Consider the following 17,268-nt stretch of genomic DNA (forward strand, 5'->3'; position numbering starts at 1 on the left):
CCCCCTTTCACGCAGTGTACGTACAGCAGTGCTATAAACACATAGATGCAATGAGACCCGTGTCACTTCCCACCAGCACCAGCTTGCACCTCTTTTTCATTTACTGTAGGCTAGACGCTTTCAGTGCAGGTCACGTTGCTATAGGATTACATGGGATAATGGCCTGGGAACGTTTGACCCCTTGTACCTTACTTTCGTGTCTTTTACCGTACTTTAGTTGAGCTCATTAACTTGGGGCATTGCAGCATGTTGATGCACATCAAATGCTGATACGCACTAAATTAATGGGTTGCGGTGGTTTATGCGTAGCTGGCCAACTCTCCAGATTTGGCCGGAAGACTCCCTATTGCTGACCAATCCTCCTGATTGTATGGGCATGGCCATAAACCTCCCAAGAAACAGCAAAACAGCCTATTCTCACTTCGAAACAGAAAATAGTAACAAAAAACAGCAGTTCTAAAATTTTCTGACCTTGAGGAACCCTAAAAGCTTTTTCAGAGGGGCCATGGTGAAGCATACTGTCACGTGGTCGTGATGTCGACGAAGACAGCAGTCACCACGTCCGAGATGAAACTGTTTATTTGGCCGAACTTGCGGCCGGGAAACTGAAAGTCAAACTACAGCAATATGCTGATAGCGGCGGACAGAGCGTCGACCGTCGATCAACTGACAAGCAGTCAAGCGCGTCGGCTTTTATACAGGCGCTATCGAACTTTCCAGCGATGTCGCTGTTGGCGCCGTTATCTCTCGACAAAGCTGGAACATTCTCGTGCGGCACGCAATCTTAACAGATTGTTCCAAAACAATCGCGAAGCTTCCTACACATCACGGCGAGGCCTGCGCAGCGTGTTGCCCACAGTCTTTGTGGGTGAAGCTTCAACTCATGAAATATAAGACTCGGGGCAATGCCCCCCTCTGAAAAAGCATCGTCCTGATGCTTAAAAACAGAACATGAATACATGCAATACTAAAGAAAACTAATAAAGAAAGCAAACATTAGAGTCCTCAGGTGCGCTAACGAGCATAGTACGGTTTAAGGCGCACCACATGCACGACCTCGGGTCGAGCTCTGTGCCTCTGAGAGTTCGTGATGCCGTCAGGGACAACCTCGTAGTTGAGTGCGCCGAGACGTCGAAGTACCCTGTACGGTCCGAAGTATCGTCGAAGAAGCTTCTCGCTCAGTCCGCGTCATTGTATTGGCGTCCAGACCCAGACACGGTCGCCGGGCTGGTACTCGACGAAGCGTCGTCGAAGATTGTAGCGACGGCTGTCGGTGTGCTGCTGGGTCTTGATGCGCAGGCGGGCCAGCTGTGGAGCTTCTTTGGCACGTTGTAAGTAAGCGGCGGTGTCGACATTTTCTTCGTCGGTGACGTTGGGTGGCATGGCGTCGAGTGTCGTCGCCGGGCTCCTTCCGGAGACCAACTTGTACGGCGTCATCTGCGTCGTTTCTTGAACGGCCGTGTTGTAAGCGAAGGTCACATACGGAAGGACGGCGTCCGACGTCTTGTGCTCAACGTCAACGTACATGGCGAGCATGTCGGCGATGGTCTTATTTAGACGCTCGATGAGGCCATTGGTCTGCGGGTGGTAGGCGGTGGTGGCTCGTCTCGCTGTACTTCAAGATCGCCTGAGTTAGGTCCGCAGTAAAGGCAGTACAGTAAAAGCTCGTTAATTCGACTCTCGTTAATTCGGAAAATCGGTTAATTCGGACACGTCATCTGGTCCCTGTAAATATATGCATCACTCTATGAGACTGGGCGCTCGTTATTTCGGACAGATTTGACCGCAAATCGGATAATTCGGCGACTTTCGGGCCGCTGGCGAGGCTCGAAAACGAAAAAAGAACCATTCGGAACAAAAGTGAAGCTCAAACGCAGCATCGCCATGGACATCAATTATCGGCTTGGCTTGACTTGAGACTGGTTGAACGCCTGCATTGTTGAACGCCGTTTTATCGAGGAACAATTCAGTATGGCTCCTTTAGCTTGATCGTTGCTGGTGCTTTTGTGCTGACTTCTCGTGTGAACGCACTCTCCGCCGATGGCAACGCCGGCGAAGCGGCCCAAGTACGAGGCCAAGGACTTCACCACCAAAGTAGAAATTTTGCGTGCCCTGAAAAATGGGCTCTCCCGGCAAGAAGTAGCTCCTGTGCCATGACGTCGGCAAACAATACGACGCAAGTCTCCTGAGCGCAGTTAGCATTCTTCGCGTATGTGTGGCAAAGCACGCCTGCGCACGCCATTGCCAACTGTTTCAGCCACAGTGGCTTTGTTGTACCCGACTCCAGCGATGCCGCACTGGCCGAAGTGTCGCCGAACGACGGTGCCGATGACGGGCAGGATTTCAGAAGTGTTATGCCTGATGCAGTGACACTCGACGATTATATCGGCATTGATGGCGTTGCGACTGCCGGCTCTCTGACTGGTGAGCAAATCGTCAAGGAAGTGATGCATGACGACGAATCCGAGAACGAAGAGCCTGAAGAGCAGCAGCCACACTATGAGCCACACAGGCCCCCTCGTACTGTGAAGGAAGCCGCGGAGGCCCTCGTCGTCCTTAAAGAATTTTGTTTTGGCTCTGCAGACAGCATGCGAGCTGCTGAGCACCTTGAGGGGCTCAGAAAAATTGTGTCCGCGCGAATTTCTGCTCGAAAACAGAGACGCATTCGCGATTACCATGTAAAGTAAAGGTATGCTGAGAAAACTCTTGCATTTATCATGTTTATTTCGACCATTCGATAATTCGGACATTCGGTTAATTCGGACATTTTTTCCGGTCCCTAGAAATCCGCATTAACGAGCTTTTACTGTACCTCTGTCTGTGATAAGGACCTCTGGGGCGCCATGACGCAAGACGATGTTCTCCACGAAGAACTCGGCTACCTTGGCGGCACTGCATTTGGGCAAGGCCTTTGTCTCGGCGTAGCGGGTGAGGTAGTCAGTCGCTACGACGATCCACTTGTTGCCGGAAGTCGACGTCGGGAACGGCCCCAGTAGGTCCATCCCGATTTGCTGGAACGGCCAGGTGAGGTGGTTCGACTGGCTGCAGAAGTCCCGCTGGCTTAGTCGGCGGTGAAGCTTCAACTCACGAAATATAAGACACGGGGCAATACTAAGAGTTGGAAGGGCTAGCTGTCACGGGACATGGCACATTTTGTCTATGCATGCATCATATAGTTATTACAAGTGCCAGTATGATCGCCGGCATCTAAAAAACCTTACAGCGAATCATTCAGACGGTTTATGACGTTGCTGCGACCCTGAGAAACAGTAAATTTAAAATGTTGACAAGTTATCTTTTGTCGGGGATCTGCATAAGCCTCTCAGTATTGTCCACATTTAGAATGTGAAAGCAATCAATTTTAGGGCAGGTGTGATGTTTGCAAGGGCCTTTTGCTCTAGCACTTCAGTCACAACGTTCACAGTTAACAGTATTTTGGAACCGTAGAACAAAAAATTGTGTTTCCTGGGCAGAAATCAAGCAGCTTAGAGTTACATTGTTAAAAGGTGAACCATTGTTGAGGTTGACATCGCAATTCAGGGCTTGCTTGCGTATCGCTATGACCAATTCACAAGTCGCATCAGTCAGGTGTGGTACTGTATGTACCAAATAGATTTTTTTAATGCTCTTCAGGATGTTCTTTATGAGAAGGAGACACTATGCAGCACCTTCAAATGGCATTGTCGTGTGCACTTTGCACTGAATAGCTCTGTTGCCTGTCGCCTTAAAGGGACACTAAAGGCAAATAACAATTTATGTCAGAGTGAAAGCCCAATGTATGACAACTTCTAAGACGGCAATATTATCAACAGCAGTGCCCTACTTACCGAGAAATTAAGCTAAATGTATCACATGATGACCGCCACGAGTGGGACATTTTCGAAGTGATCCCGATGACTTATGGAAGTCGGCCTACAATAAATCACTAGTAATCAAACTAGCAGCAGTAAAAAAAGAAGATTCCGAGCATCAAAAGACGTAATAAAATGCTGTTTGTTCGTTTCCGCTTGATTCACGGAAAACAAAACCTCCGTGGCGTTGCCATGGGGAACGGCGCGCGTGGTTCAAAGGTTCCGTTTTCGCCGAACTGCGCCTCGCCCGTCTCAGTGGTAGTTTCGGGATTGCGTACTGCCGTGCGTGTTTTGCACGCTCGTGAAAGTCGCTCTGACAGAAAGTTCGACAAAATGCCGCATGCGTGTGATATTGCCGGATGCCCGAATGGTGCACAACGCCAGTGCTGCAGCAAGGAAACCGGTGTGTCTTTTCACTGGGTGCCGCGGAATGAATCCTTACGCTCGAAGTGGCTTAGTGTCATGCCATTGCGCCAGTGTACTAAACATTCAAAACCTCTGCGTGTGTGCTCGCTGCACTTTTGTACTGAGGATTACGAGACCAACCGCAACTTGGTGAAGGCTTTGAATGTGCCCATCCGAGCAAGTCTTTGCCGCAGCGCCGTTGTTGCTACTGTGGGTCCCGCTACTTCCGCTCGGCTGCTACTAGTGTCGGCGGCTGCGCAGTAAAAACGGGCAACGTTGGGCACGGCAGCAGTGACGTTTGAAAGTCGTATTTTCAGGCGGGAGATTTGAAGCGAGCTAACGCGATGCGGAACACTAAAAACGTGATTTTATTTCAAAATAAGCACTTCCTTGGCACAAAAGCAGCACTACGAGGTTTCTGGACTGCTATTTCAACAATCAACGTCGACTTAATATTTGCCTTTAGTGTCCCTTTAATCATCAATTTCACACAAACAGGGAAAACTTGGGAGTTTTGGTGGAAACTTATTTGCTGTCATCACCTATCATGGTCCAACTTGTATGTCTGTTGAAACCTTCCAGCTTTAGGCATTGAAACTCTTGAATTGACAGTAGATCTTGCATTATGGCTTTATCATTGTCATCTACATGAAATGAGGGGAACTGATAGCCTACATCATACCTAAATGTCCTTAGGTTCCCACACTATTTCTCAATATTTAGGTCTTAGTTTGACACAAACTCAGAATTCATCTTGGATTCTGAGCATGCAAACGGATAACTTACTTTCTCAAAGGTCACAGTTTCTAAGAAAAACACATTGCTACAATAACATGCAGTGGTATTGCCTCAGCAGAGGAAGTGCATGGCATGACAAATTGTGGCACTGTCTCATGTCACGTGTGCTCATTACTGGATCAACTTCTTTGATTGTATTTCTTGTGTAAAAACAAGACAATATATTTTTTCATCAATTTTAGTCTCTGAAGCTTTCTAAGATGGCTATAATAGCCATGCTGCATACACTCCATTCTTGCATAGCGATCATACATTTGGGTACATTTGTATGCCTTTTAAGTGCTGTGGTCAGTGTTAGAAATTTTCCGAAACTCTTTAAGTGTAGAGAATCCAGCACTACTATTTTTAAATATTCATAATTTTGTTGATTTTTGGCTATGAAGAGCTGGTTCTTCCCCTTATGACTTCATTCACACAGCCATCGGTAATCTGCACGCCCACCCTCTTTCATGATAAATCCTTACCAACTAGCTCAACTTTCTGTTATTCTAATGCAAATTAATTATGAATAATTTGTCAATAATGCCATCATTTAACTTGTCCTTCTGGTAGTACTACGCATCAGGCTTCAGGCATCTCATGGAGTTAACTTCACAACAGCTGTAGTGACGGCTAATTAATGTCAAATTTGCAGATATATATGTCGTTTGGCCGTATGTTATCACAGTGCTTAGAAGTTTGTGGGGTATATATCCTAAAGGATATTGTGCTACTTTTATAAGACATTTCCATTAGCTGGCTGGACCTCATTGAGAAGCATTGTCCAGCTATTTTGCGTGCATCACGTGCTTTACTTACTGTAAGAGTAAATTATGATGTTATACATTATTAATACTTTAAATTTGAATTTATCTCTTGAACACAAAAATTCATTGCATATTCAAGAATGCCCAACAGCTAATAAACACTGTGACGTAAGCAGTCTGTTTCTTTTGCGCAGTGATAGTATTTTAGACAGTACCTAGAAAAAATTGCTGCAGCACAGTAGGCAGGTGAAGTTGAGCGAAGGCAAAGAATGTGAAGTCAACTCAGAGAGATTAGTATGCATGTAACTGTGTTTCCAAGGGCTGAAGGTTGCTGGCTTGTAGGTTTCATGAACAGTCAAATGTAGCAAACGGTCATTGACTTTCTTGTCAGTTATAAGCCTTGTATAAAATGGCCAAATAACCATTCAAAGCATTCAAGGTATGTAGTAAATTTTAATATTTTGGTACATATAACCATAGGTCAGCAAAAAAATTGGAGCTCACTCAGACTCACTCAAGAAATACTTTTTGCTCTGAGGGCTCACTCGGACTCAGTCTCACTAAACTTTTTTTTCACTCACTCGGACTCAAACTCGCCAACATATTACTCAGCTGGATTCACTCACTCTCGGACTTGCGGCTTGACCTGAGTCTGCGTGAGCTTGAATGAGTCGACTCATGAGTCCGTTAGCGTAAAATTAGCTGATATCTAAAATTAGCTGCTAAAATTAATCATGGTATCAATGCTCTTTAAGGCCAGTATCTCTCATAATCGGTCCTCTACTATACGCCTTTTGATCTTGTCCCTTCAAATACAAGTTATCAGTGATTTCAATCCAGTAAAGACATTTTTGTGAAATATGTGACTCACACAAGATATTTTCATCAAGAACTTCCCGTGAAAGAGTTTGGGGGGGGGGGGTCATGGCACTGACCCCCCCCCCCCCCAACTCACGCCTTTGATCTTTAATATTGAAGTGGCACATGAATGCTAGTGCATTGAGGTATGTGTGAGTAGACTTGGGTATAAACGTAAGCCGATATAACGCTCATAATAATGCTGAAGATGTGTAGATAACAACCTTGGTCGGCAATAAAAGATGGAGCTCACTCAGACTCGCTCAAGAAATATATTTTGCACTTAATACTCACTCAGACTCGGACTCACTAGAATTTTCCTCAACCAGACTTACTCGGACTCAAACTCGCCAAAATATTACTCACCCAGACTCACTCAGACTCATGGCCCGATCCAAGTCTGAGTGAATCTGAGTGAGTCGACTCATCAGTGAGTTTGCCCACCTATGCATATGACACTTACTTAAGCCATTCACACAGCAGCAGCCAGGAGTGGTCCTTGGGTTGGCTTGCTCCAATCTAATTTGAATTGTATTTGATTGGTTTCTTGACATCACTTGAAGTTTGGCAGTCATGTAAAAGTATAACGTTGACCTACTTTGGGAACTGGAAAGATGGCACAAAAAGCTCTGCATATGGATTTGGTTTTGTGATAGACAAGAATGAGGTTTTGCTTCACTTTGTATGCAAACTAGATTGCAATAGAGTTGCACTTGCAACAAAAAACTACTCACAGCATGGAAGCAATGGCTTCCTCTTGAAGGAATGGCACGGAGTATCTTGCCTGATGGTACTGCTCCCACGTCCTTGCATGCAGCGTTCTACGCTTTCTGCGTTGTGCCAGGTGTTTCACAAATGAAATTCCTAAGCCACAAAGTTTGTGTAGGCACAAGCAAAGCTAGCAAAAGCAAGGTTAAGGCACAAATCAACTGCACACTAAGTGTTTGTCAGCGACCATATGAGTGAAGAGGGGGTCATTGGCTGGTGATGTTGATGGCAAAGGTGCAAGCGTCGCAGTATCGGGTAGGATTAAAGGGACAAACAATCATTCAGAGCATCGATCAATGGTAGCACTACCATTGGGAAGACTGTGTCATATTGACTGAAAGCAATGGGTTGTGGACAATGACACATGGTGCCCCACTCAGTAAAAACATGAAACAAGTAGGAGACCCAATCACATGGCCTCCCATTAGTGTACGTGGCTCCCGGGCCTTTATATATACAAAAATGCAGTACATTGTTCTGTGTGATAAGCTTTTAAAATATTGATAGCATTTAATGTGCAATGTTGTGAGTAGAAAAGTGACACTGCCTTCATGTGTTGTAGTGAAACAACCCTTGTGTGCAGCCCTCACTGCTATGGCGACGAGCATTGCCATTGTCCGTGGAAATATTATGGTTAGGTGCTTGTTTGTATGGATTTAGGTTGTGCTCTTACAGGGTGTCACAAATTAGCGTGTTATAAAGCGCGCGCGCAGCCGCTTTCAAGCAGCTACGAGACAGAACAGCGCGAGCCGCGCGACCAAGAAGCGCGAACAACGAAAAAACAAGCATCAAAAGACGCCGGCGTGCCGCATCCTCCTCACCCACTGGAGCCAGACGCAGACCACGCGATCAAACGCCCGGCAAAACCTGGATGTTTCTGGAAGGAATGGGGGACGCATCCCCGAGCAATGCCGCCGCGATTCGAACCTACGAGAAAGCTCTCGCCCTTTCCCCAGGCTTAGCTGTACTACGCGCCGGAGAACACTCCCGATGCTTCTAGAAACCAGGGGAGAAGGGATAAAAGCATGCGACGACGAGCAGTCAAGGGGTAGTGCAGACAGGAGTCGAGAAGTCAGTGAAGAAGTCGAGACAGTCGAGACGGGAGTGAGTCAGTCGGCCCGGTGATGATGAAGTTATGCTATGTGTGGCTCTGTTAGCCAAAGAAGACGTGTTTATGATGGTGTGCGGTCAGTCGATCGTCGATTTGGAAGAATCCGATGACGACACCGTGTGAGCCGTGACAAGTCACGACGACGGTTGAGCTACGACGATCAACGCTGGAGCTGGCGTGAGTGTTTCCTTGAAGAGAAGCATTCGATTACCGTCCAAGTATTGCGGACTGGATACGCCATTGTATATTCAGGACTTTAACGGTCATTGAATAGTTGTAATGCATGCGATTGCATTTGTAGCGTGTGATCTGTTTGTCTAGCTCCCGTTGTAAACACCATCTGAGTTATATTGTGAAGTTGTAACCGGTACCAGCCGAGTGTGCATGTGTTTGTATTATTTGTATTGCCTTAACTGAGAATATATTTCGTTTTCGTTTGTGTTATCGACTCTCGGCTCTGACTCGGTCTTTGGACCACAACCGGCGTTCGCTGGCGCACCAAAGGACCAACTCTAAATTGTCCGCGCTTCCGTGGTGCGTTTTCGGAGGGCCGTGACGCCAGCCCTTAGAATCCGCCCGGCGATTGCAGTCCCCATTAACGGGACAAGTGACACAGGGGAGCTGCACTTTCCAACTCTACATGGCTAGGGTAAATTGGCAACATGTTTCTGATCGTGAACACACTGAAATTGCATGTGATGCTCCTGCACCAGCACATGCAGAAGTGTGGTTTTAAGGGCAGTGGGCGCAAGCCATGATGTAGGCGTAAGCATGTATGTACTGACAGTGGCGGATCCAGGGGGGGGGGGGGGCGATTGGGCGATCGCCCCCCCCCAAAGCTATAAGCCAACCCAACCCCCCCCCCCCCCCCCCCCCCCCGCTTTTCACCTCACCGAAGGCCATTTTTCAGAACGTAGAATTTTTTCAGGTGGTCGCTGTGTCCATCCCAATCCGAGACTAGGGAAGCACCCCTCACACAGCCCAGCGCTTTTGTTAAGAGCGAAACAGGCTTTCTAGAAAAGATTTCTTCTGCGTCCTGCATCTTTCAAATAGGCACCGACGAGCACAAGCCTCAACTATTTTGCTAAAGCAACTGCTGCCTTTATGGAAGCGAGCTAAAGTTTCCTCCCCACTCCCAGGGCCATCAGCTCTTCAGCAAAGCGAGGGGTCTTCAAATTCTCCCATCTTTTTCTCAGAGACAGGAGTCTGTTCTGTGTCATTCAAACTGGCATCTTTCGTCCCACCACGGCCGGGCTAGACTGCACGTGCGCGCTTGAGCGCGCACGTGCAGTCTAGCTCGGCCGTGGTCCCACAAAGCGTGCAGAACAAGTTACCTTTTAGTCAACCTTCAGCGGCTGGTCCAAAAAAAAAAAAAAAGAAGGAAGGCAGGCAGTGGTGCTGTGAATTATATTCGCCGAAGTACCGAGCAAGCCTCCGAGAGCACGTGCGCGGGGTATAATCGAGCGCGACTCCGAAAGCTCCGTTTGACCGTCCTTAGGCTGCGGAGATAGAAAGGGCATTTTCTGGCAACACGACCGGCCAGAAAAAAAGGCAATGGGGAGGAGGGGGCGGGGTAAGAAAGGGAGGCTTACTCCGAAACTACGTTCAAGGAATACTAGAGCTCGCCGTTGTGGGAATACTCATTTATCGAGCAGGTGGCCTGCCCTTCCCTCTTTCACCCTCCTCTTACCAACAACACTGATACGTGTTCCCCAATGTTTAGCGGAAATATGCGTTTTCTTCTTCATCAAACCAATACTGTTCATTCATTAAGTGGCAGCGCCAACCCAAAGACAATGAACGAGAATGGAATGCAAGGGACCAGACAAGCGCCGACTCGTTGCTCAGTTTACTGCGGAAAGGCAGTTACATGAATATGCAAACTCTAGTAGCGCACGTGAGCAAGGCCATACAAAAAAAAGGTATCACATTGTACAACCAATTTGCAAAATAAAGTATTTTGTCTACAAAAACCACAAAATAATCACGTGACACTGCCACGGGAAAATTCTTCGTTAGTAAGCTTTACGGCTCGCTTACGCAGTTATCTGAACGTCTCCTGATATGTAAGGCTTCTGTTATATTACGTGCAATTTTGTTTCTGTAAGCAAAGAACATCTTTGAATCAGGCCAAACTGGCTCACAAATTTGACACTCTTTTGCAATGATCAGCTAAGTGTGAGTAATTAATTATTTTTGCCTGGTGGTTGTCCATGCTGTTTCAACCGGCTGTTATTATACCAGCCGGTCTAAACGATGTAAACATTATCGTAAGTTGGTGGCTACATGTAAACTACATCCAGCTGAATATCTTTTGTTTTAAGACGCACAATTTTCGTTGTTTCTTTTGTCGTTTTTTTATCGCCCGCACGGCAGATTCGTTTAAAGGTATCGGGGGCATTAAAAACAAATGTTAATGCCGAAACGGCTGCTTGCGTGCTTAACTCCGTGGAAAATGAGATGTATACATTTGGTTACTAACGTGAAGTTTTAAAGTTGGGCAACGCCCCCCTCCCCCCTCTCCCCCCCCCTTCCCCAACAACCAACCGCCCCCCCCAAAGCAAGCGCCTGGATCCGCCCCTGTGTACTGATGGTGGTGTGACACACCTCAGTGACAACTTTCTTTGGTTGACAGAAACACATCTTGGAAGCAATACTTCTGCTAAGTGCATGTGCCAGAAGCCATTTAAATTTAAGACCAGGAACATGCCATAGACACCATGTTTTAGACACCACGCTTTAGACATCACCTTTTTTGAAGGCAACAGAAATTTGCAAAATGTCTATACACCTATACGCATTTATTGCAGCATCTTTTATATATTCAGAAGTATCTAAAAAGGTGAATATGTGAAGAGTTAATGAAAGTAGCACTCACTTGGGTTAAAGCTGCCATTTATTGCTTTCTTAATTTGCAAGGCAGGATTTTGGCACTGCTTTCACTTTTCAGTGGTGCAGGTGTTGGGACACCTGCTTTTTGAGATCGCTGAAATTGAGAAGGTTTGTTTACAAAGCTTCCATGTGCTATTGGGAGTAACTGCTGCAACTATAAACACTTTTGATGATGAGCTTTTCTTTGCAGCATAAAAAAACTACGTCTTTAGAAATTGGTTGCAGGTCAGCACTGTATCCTGTGTTTTGCAGTGCAACTGCTTTGTCTGCTGGTTTAGAATTAATGAATTATTTTTTGATAATTTATGCCCTAAAACAGCATTCAGTTGGCTACTTTTTGTGCCTTAACTTTCATTTATGTTAAGGATCTTAATGAAACAACTTTTATTCAGTGACACATCTTAGAGACCTCTGTTTAGTTGCTTTCAGAACAGTAAAGGGTCCATGAATTCTTACATCTTGAATAGTTTTCATTTGTTTATTGGCCATAATGAAGCTGTAGCACTTCAGGTGTGCAGACAAAAGGTGTGGCAGTTATACTAGAAGTGAAATTTCACTGTGCATTGGAGACTTTAGTATCTTGTGAGTACCTGCCATGGTGGCTGCTGAAGACACAATGTGTGTTTGATTTCTACAAAAGCAGGCATTTTCTGATGTAGGCACAGTGCAAAATCTGCATGATTAGATTTAGATAAATGTTTAACACTTGCCCCATGTATGAAATATTGCGACGCACGCTCCTTTTTGTATTTCCATGTAACCAGTCCATTACACGTATAACCACTGCCTTTCGTAAACCGCGCCCGACTGTCTGGGAACCTTCCAGGTTATTTTGAAATTGTCTGATGGGCTTGAGCGCACAAACGCGAACAGTTGAGCTTATTCTGCTAGCGCGGCCACCAGCAATTAAGACTCGTATGTTCGATGCTGCATGTATAAATACTGACACACCTAACCGCAGATCAGATTACTCGACGGCCGATGACTGTTCATGCCACGATCAGTTCACAGTGTGAACTGCTTGCACTTTTTCTTTTCATTTTCTGGGCGCAAGTTCGCCCAAATAAAATGTTTAGTCTTGAACACGCAGACTGCTGCCTTCGTCAGTGTCACAACCACGTGACATGTGGTGGACGTGCTGGTTCCTTCATGCTCCGGATGCCCACGAAAAGCTAGGAACTAAGCTCAAAGCGTGAAGACGAAGACACTGAAGCTCTCCTGCAGCAACGAGCTCGCCGCAGGGGTCAAGGTTTACAACTGGAGTTCAGACCCCTACCTGACAATACAAGAGCCACGATGACAAAGCTAACTGCCACGATGACAGCAGCTGGGCGGCATATATCATTCCTGCTCCAGCAGCCCAGGGAGCCGCCGAAGTTCTGTGGGTCATCGTGTGAGGATCCGGAAAGCTGGCTGAAAGCATATGACCGGGTTGACGTTTTCAACTATTGGAGCAATTAAGAAAAGCTGCTGCATGTTTACTTCGCCTTAGAAGATGCCACTAGGACGTGGTTCTAGAACCGAGAGTCCACCCTAACATCATTGGACATTTTCCGAAGCAGGTTTTTGGCTACCTTCACTAGTGCCATCCGCAAAGAGAGGGCCGAAACTGCTTGAAACGCGTGTCCAGTTTTCCAACGAAAATGTCACGTTCTTCACGGAACAAATTACCTGCATTTTCCGCCACGCAGACCCTGGCATGTCTGAGAAGAAAGTGTGCTTCCTCATGCAAGGAGTAAAGCAGGAGCTCTTTTCTGAGCTGATGAGAAACCCACCGAAGACTGTTCAGGAACTATTCTCGGAAGCCACGGCGATTGAAAAGACGCTGGAAATGCACACACGACAACTCAATCACCGCTCTACGCCAGGCTATGCAGAAATTCAAGGACTCTGCCCCGACGATCTGCCATCTGATATATGGGAAAGGATGGGAAAGTGAGCACCGTTGTAGTTCAATTGGTAGAGCATCGGACGCATTATCCGAAAGTTGTAGGTTTGGTCCCTACCTGCAGCAAGTTGATTTTTCGCGCACTTTTGTTCCTTTCCATGTAGTTATGTCATAATTACTATACTGCTGTTAAAACATACAAATAATGTTTCCTATACCTTCCTTAACTTCATTATCTGTTGGTTTCATCAGGTTATAGCCATCTGATAGTGTCTTATCAGTGTTGTACACGCTCCTCTAAAACAGGAACGAGTTCCCGTTATAAGTTCCTCTAATGAGAAAGGAACTCGTTCCAGCATTTTGAAACTTGGAACGTGTCATTACATTAGCGTTACATTTGAATTTTTATTCAAAATATAGTGACGGTCACTGCCGGATAATCCTGAGGCGAAGTGAAGTAAGCATTTTAAAGTTCACATCAAGCTACACAGATCTTACAAATTTGACATCGCCGGAAGCAGGTAATATGTAGATAAAAGGACTCTAAAGAAACGCTCCTTGACGATTTTTTTATAGACCATCAGCCACACTACAGACGTGTCTAACTACAACTTTCATGCTCGTCTATTACAAGTGCAACACATGGGGCACCTTCCACGTTAGTCTTCAAATGCGCAGTCAGAATACTGCTCTTCAGATATTCAACCAAAAATTTCCACACATGCATCAATATAAATAAATTTCTGCACAGGAAACAGCATCGAAAGGAACAATACATGGCGCTTAACAAATGCTGACTCAATATTGCCATGTGAGTAGAAACTAATGTCCAGGATACACATTCGCAGCTTAGTGAAGTCTCTCGTTCGCACTCGGCAAGAGTAGCATCTCGATGTTGGTATCCGACAGACGAACCTGTTTTCTCGTCAGCACTTCGTTACCAATGTTGTAGAGTCCTTTCATCGAGCGCTTGAGGGTACTGCCGTGTTGTACACACATAGGAACAAAGTCGACCGAGGTCGTATACAGCCGAGGGCAGGCTCAGTGGGTGCAACAAGAATGTAGCTCTGGATGTAGTACGAGTATCGTTTATTGCGGGACAGACGCTATCGGTCAGGTGGCTGTCGAGCTGAACTATAATCAAAATTATAGACCAATAGCCGCAGAGATAACTCGCATGTTGAAGGTATTCCTGCCCATGCGCAACCATCGAAAGCACCGGACAGGCGCCACTGCGGCAACAGCGTCCACTGCGTTTCGCTCCTCTTCCCCGCCATCCGTGCAACCACATGTAAAAAGAATTTGCCGATAGCTGCCGGCGGGGCATGCACGAGATACTAAAGATAGCATCAAGCCAGTTGCTAAATACCACGCAACGAGAAAAACATTCCCAGCAATTGGGCCGAAGCTGCGCACTCGGCAAGCGTGCGGACATAAAGCCAATTAAACGTCAGAAGCGTATGCTGCACACGGTAAGCCATTCACTCCCAAGGGATAGAATCAAAGTGTAGCTTCGCCACCGTTATAATGTTGGGGCCCAAGACCATTCATGCGCAGGGGGAAGCCACCGCGCAGTTTTTCGGTGGTTAGCACATTGGTGCTTTGCTCACTTTACGCGACCTCTAGCGTTGTGATTGGTTCCTCTGCCCAGGCCCGTAGCCGGGGGGGGTGCCCTAGCCCCCCCCCCCCCCCCCCGCGAAATTTTGAAGTAAATAATAAAATTAGGCGTTTGTCTCAAATAGTCAAGGTTTTCAGCAAGTGGGCACCCCCCCCGAAAAATATTTCTGGTTACGGGCCTGCCTCTGCCCCATGCATGTCAAACACCAGATTCGCGACGATGATTTGTGCCGTTCGAGGACTCCACGAAACCACGCGCAGGCGCCTCGACAACTGTAAGTCGGCTTCCCCACTTGTCCCTATACCGACAAGGCCACGGGGACGCCCGCACACAAAACTACTTTCGAGTTGGCTGAAAGAAAGTCACCGAGGTAAAAAATTGCCTGCGTATCTGCGTACTTCGCTGCAAATGTCGTCAAAAGACGATAGTCTAGTGCCGGCCCTACACAAGTCCTCCTCCTCTATGTTGAACCGCCGCATCTGCCTCATAGTGTCGCATTTTCAGTGCAGCCTAAGAAACAGTAGGGTCTTTAGAATTACTTATCTATGTATTTTCTAGTAAAGGAACACACCACCTAATACTTACATATTGATGTTTCGCCTTAGATATGCGTAATATTTGCTTTTTGATTGACAATGTTCACAAGTATGGACTGCCGTACCAGTTCAAGATGGCTGGGCATTTAGAAAGTGGTTAAACTTTGGCCTTGTGGCTGAATTGGCTGACAGACAGACAAACAGAAAGACAAACAGACAAACCGAAATTTCTGCGTTTCCCAAGAAAGACTATCGTCTTTAAAAAATAGCGCGCCGTTTCCTGGCAGCGGCTTTACTATGAGTTTCGATGAGTCTCGAATGTCAAGTAAATGTTCTGCAAGGTGTGTCTACACTCCAGAACGGCCCTTCATTGCTGTCACAATGGCTCACACAAAAAGAAAAAAAAAATCTGCTGTTCCTCCCGCATGTATAGTCGGTCCCGGCATCGCACGCTTCTCTGCGCCCCCAGCGGGCACCTTGAAGTGAAAAACAAGATGCAGCGTAGAGTGACAGGCGAGTGATACATTCTTGTACCTCACGCGGTCGCCCATCCGCTCTGTTCTGCACGATGGGCTGCGTGCGTGAGCCTTTCAGTGCCGAGGAATGTTTACAGAAGGAACGCCATTCCCTCTGCCGTTCCCACATAAACGTAACGAGTTACCGTTACAGTTCCACCGATACTAAATGGAACTGTGCCGTTCCTCCATTCCTCCAAAAAGGAACTAGTTCCTGGGACGTCATTCCTTGGAACGCCATTCTGTACAACACTGTGTCTTATCTGCCCAAGGATTTGTTTGAGACATTCATCCCCATCAGTTGGTTGGCCCTGTTATTTATTATATTAGTCATGTAGAATTCGTGGCTTTAATGCAGTTTCACTGTCTTATTTATTCCCTTCTTCGCAGTGAGGAATTCCTTGTAAAGAGGACAGACAGAAAAAAGAAAGACGCGTTGACGACAACATTAACGTACTTCCAACTAATGGCGCAGAACCAGGCATAGACACATATTCAAGCTAATTCCAATACTTGAGATGATCAGTGGTCAAACAATCTTGTCGCTGTTTTAAATAACAAAACTGTTGCATCACTTACTTTACAGCTAGAATTTCTCTTTCACACACACGCACAAACAAACCAAAATTTCTTTCCACTAACACGCATGTGGTTGGATTTATGTTTCTGTCCGGACTGAAATGTGGTGCACACACAGTATTTGGGCAAATGCGTCGCGCCATTTTTCTTCAGATTTAGGTTGTGTTGTTTAGTGTGTGCCATCTTTGCAGCAAGTGTGTCTCTTAGCAAGATGCCGACTAAGCCAAGGAGCAGTTGTTAATGCGTTTTTATTTTGCCCTCCACTAGTTGATTTTTCTTCAGTCCCTTAAGTAAGTTTCTCAGAATTGCTCTTTCTCTACACAGGCAATGTTTATGTACGAAGAGGTCCACGTTTTCAGCATCAAAGGCAGCAGCATGGCCATGCATCAGCAGAGGCACATGCAGATGTAAGTCTTTTTTTTTTCTCTCTTTTTTAAATGTTACAGCATAATGTGAGTGTCTGTCACCTGCTATTTATTCATTTGCAGTTGTTTTTCTTTTATTTGGTGTTAATGTTACTCCTTCAGCTTCATGAGCATAGTGATTCCACCAAATTCGTAAAGAGCGGTATATTTTGCCTGTAAGCAACATCAGCAGTAACTAGATGTGGAGACATTAGTAATGTGCATTATATGTAGATGAAGCGTAGTATATTCTGATGTACTTTGAGAAAAGGGCAAATTAGTAGGTCTCCGGGTTGAAA

At 46.1% G+C, this 17,268-nt stretch overlaps 1 protein-coding gene across 1 annotated transcript in view; it reads left to right on the forward strand.

Annotated features, from left to right (window-relative positions):
• LOC119403681 (dnaJ homolog subfamily B member 14) overlaps window positions 1-17,268 on the forward strand; it is a 59,242-nt gene that overhangs the window by 30,859 nt on the left and 11,115 nt on the right. The window contains exon 5 of the mRNA XM_037670593.2: window positions 16,890-16,972. Coding sequence (XP_037526521.1) covers window positions 16,890-16,972 — 83 coding nt within the window. The remainder of the gene's footprint in view (window positions 1-16,889; window positions 16,973-17,268) is intronic.

Source organism: Rhipicephalus sanguineus, chromosome 1 (genome assembly GCF_013339695.2).
Source record: "Rhipicephalus sanguineus isolate Rsan-2018 chromosome 1, BIME_Rsan_1.4, whole genome shotgun sequence".
NCBI lineage: Eukaryota > Metazoa > Arthropoda > Arachnida > Ixodida > Ixodidae > Rhipicephalus > Rhipicephalus sanguineus.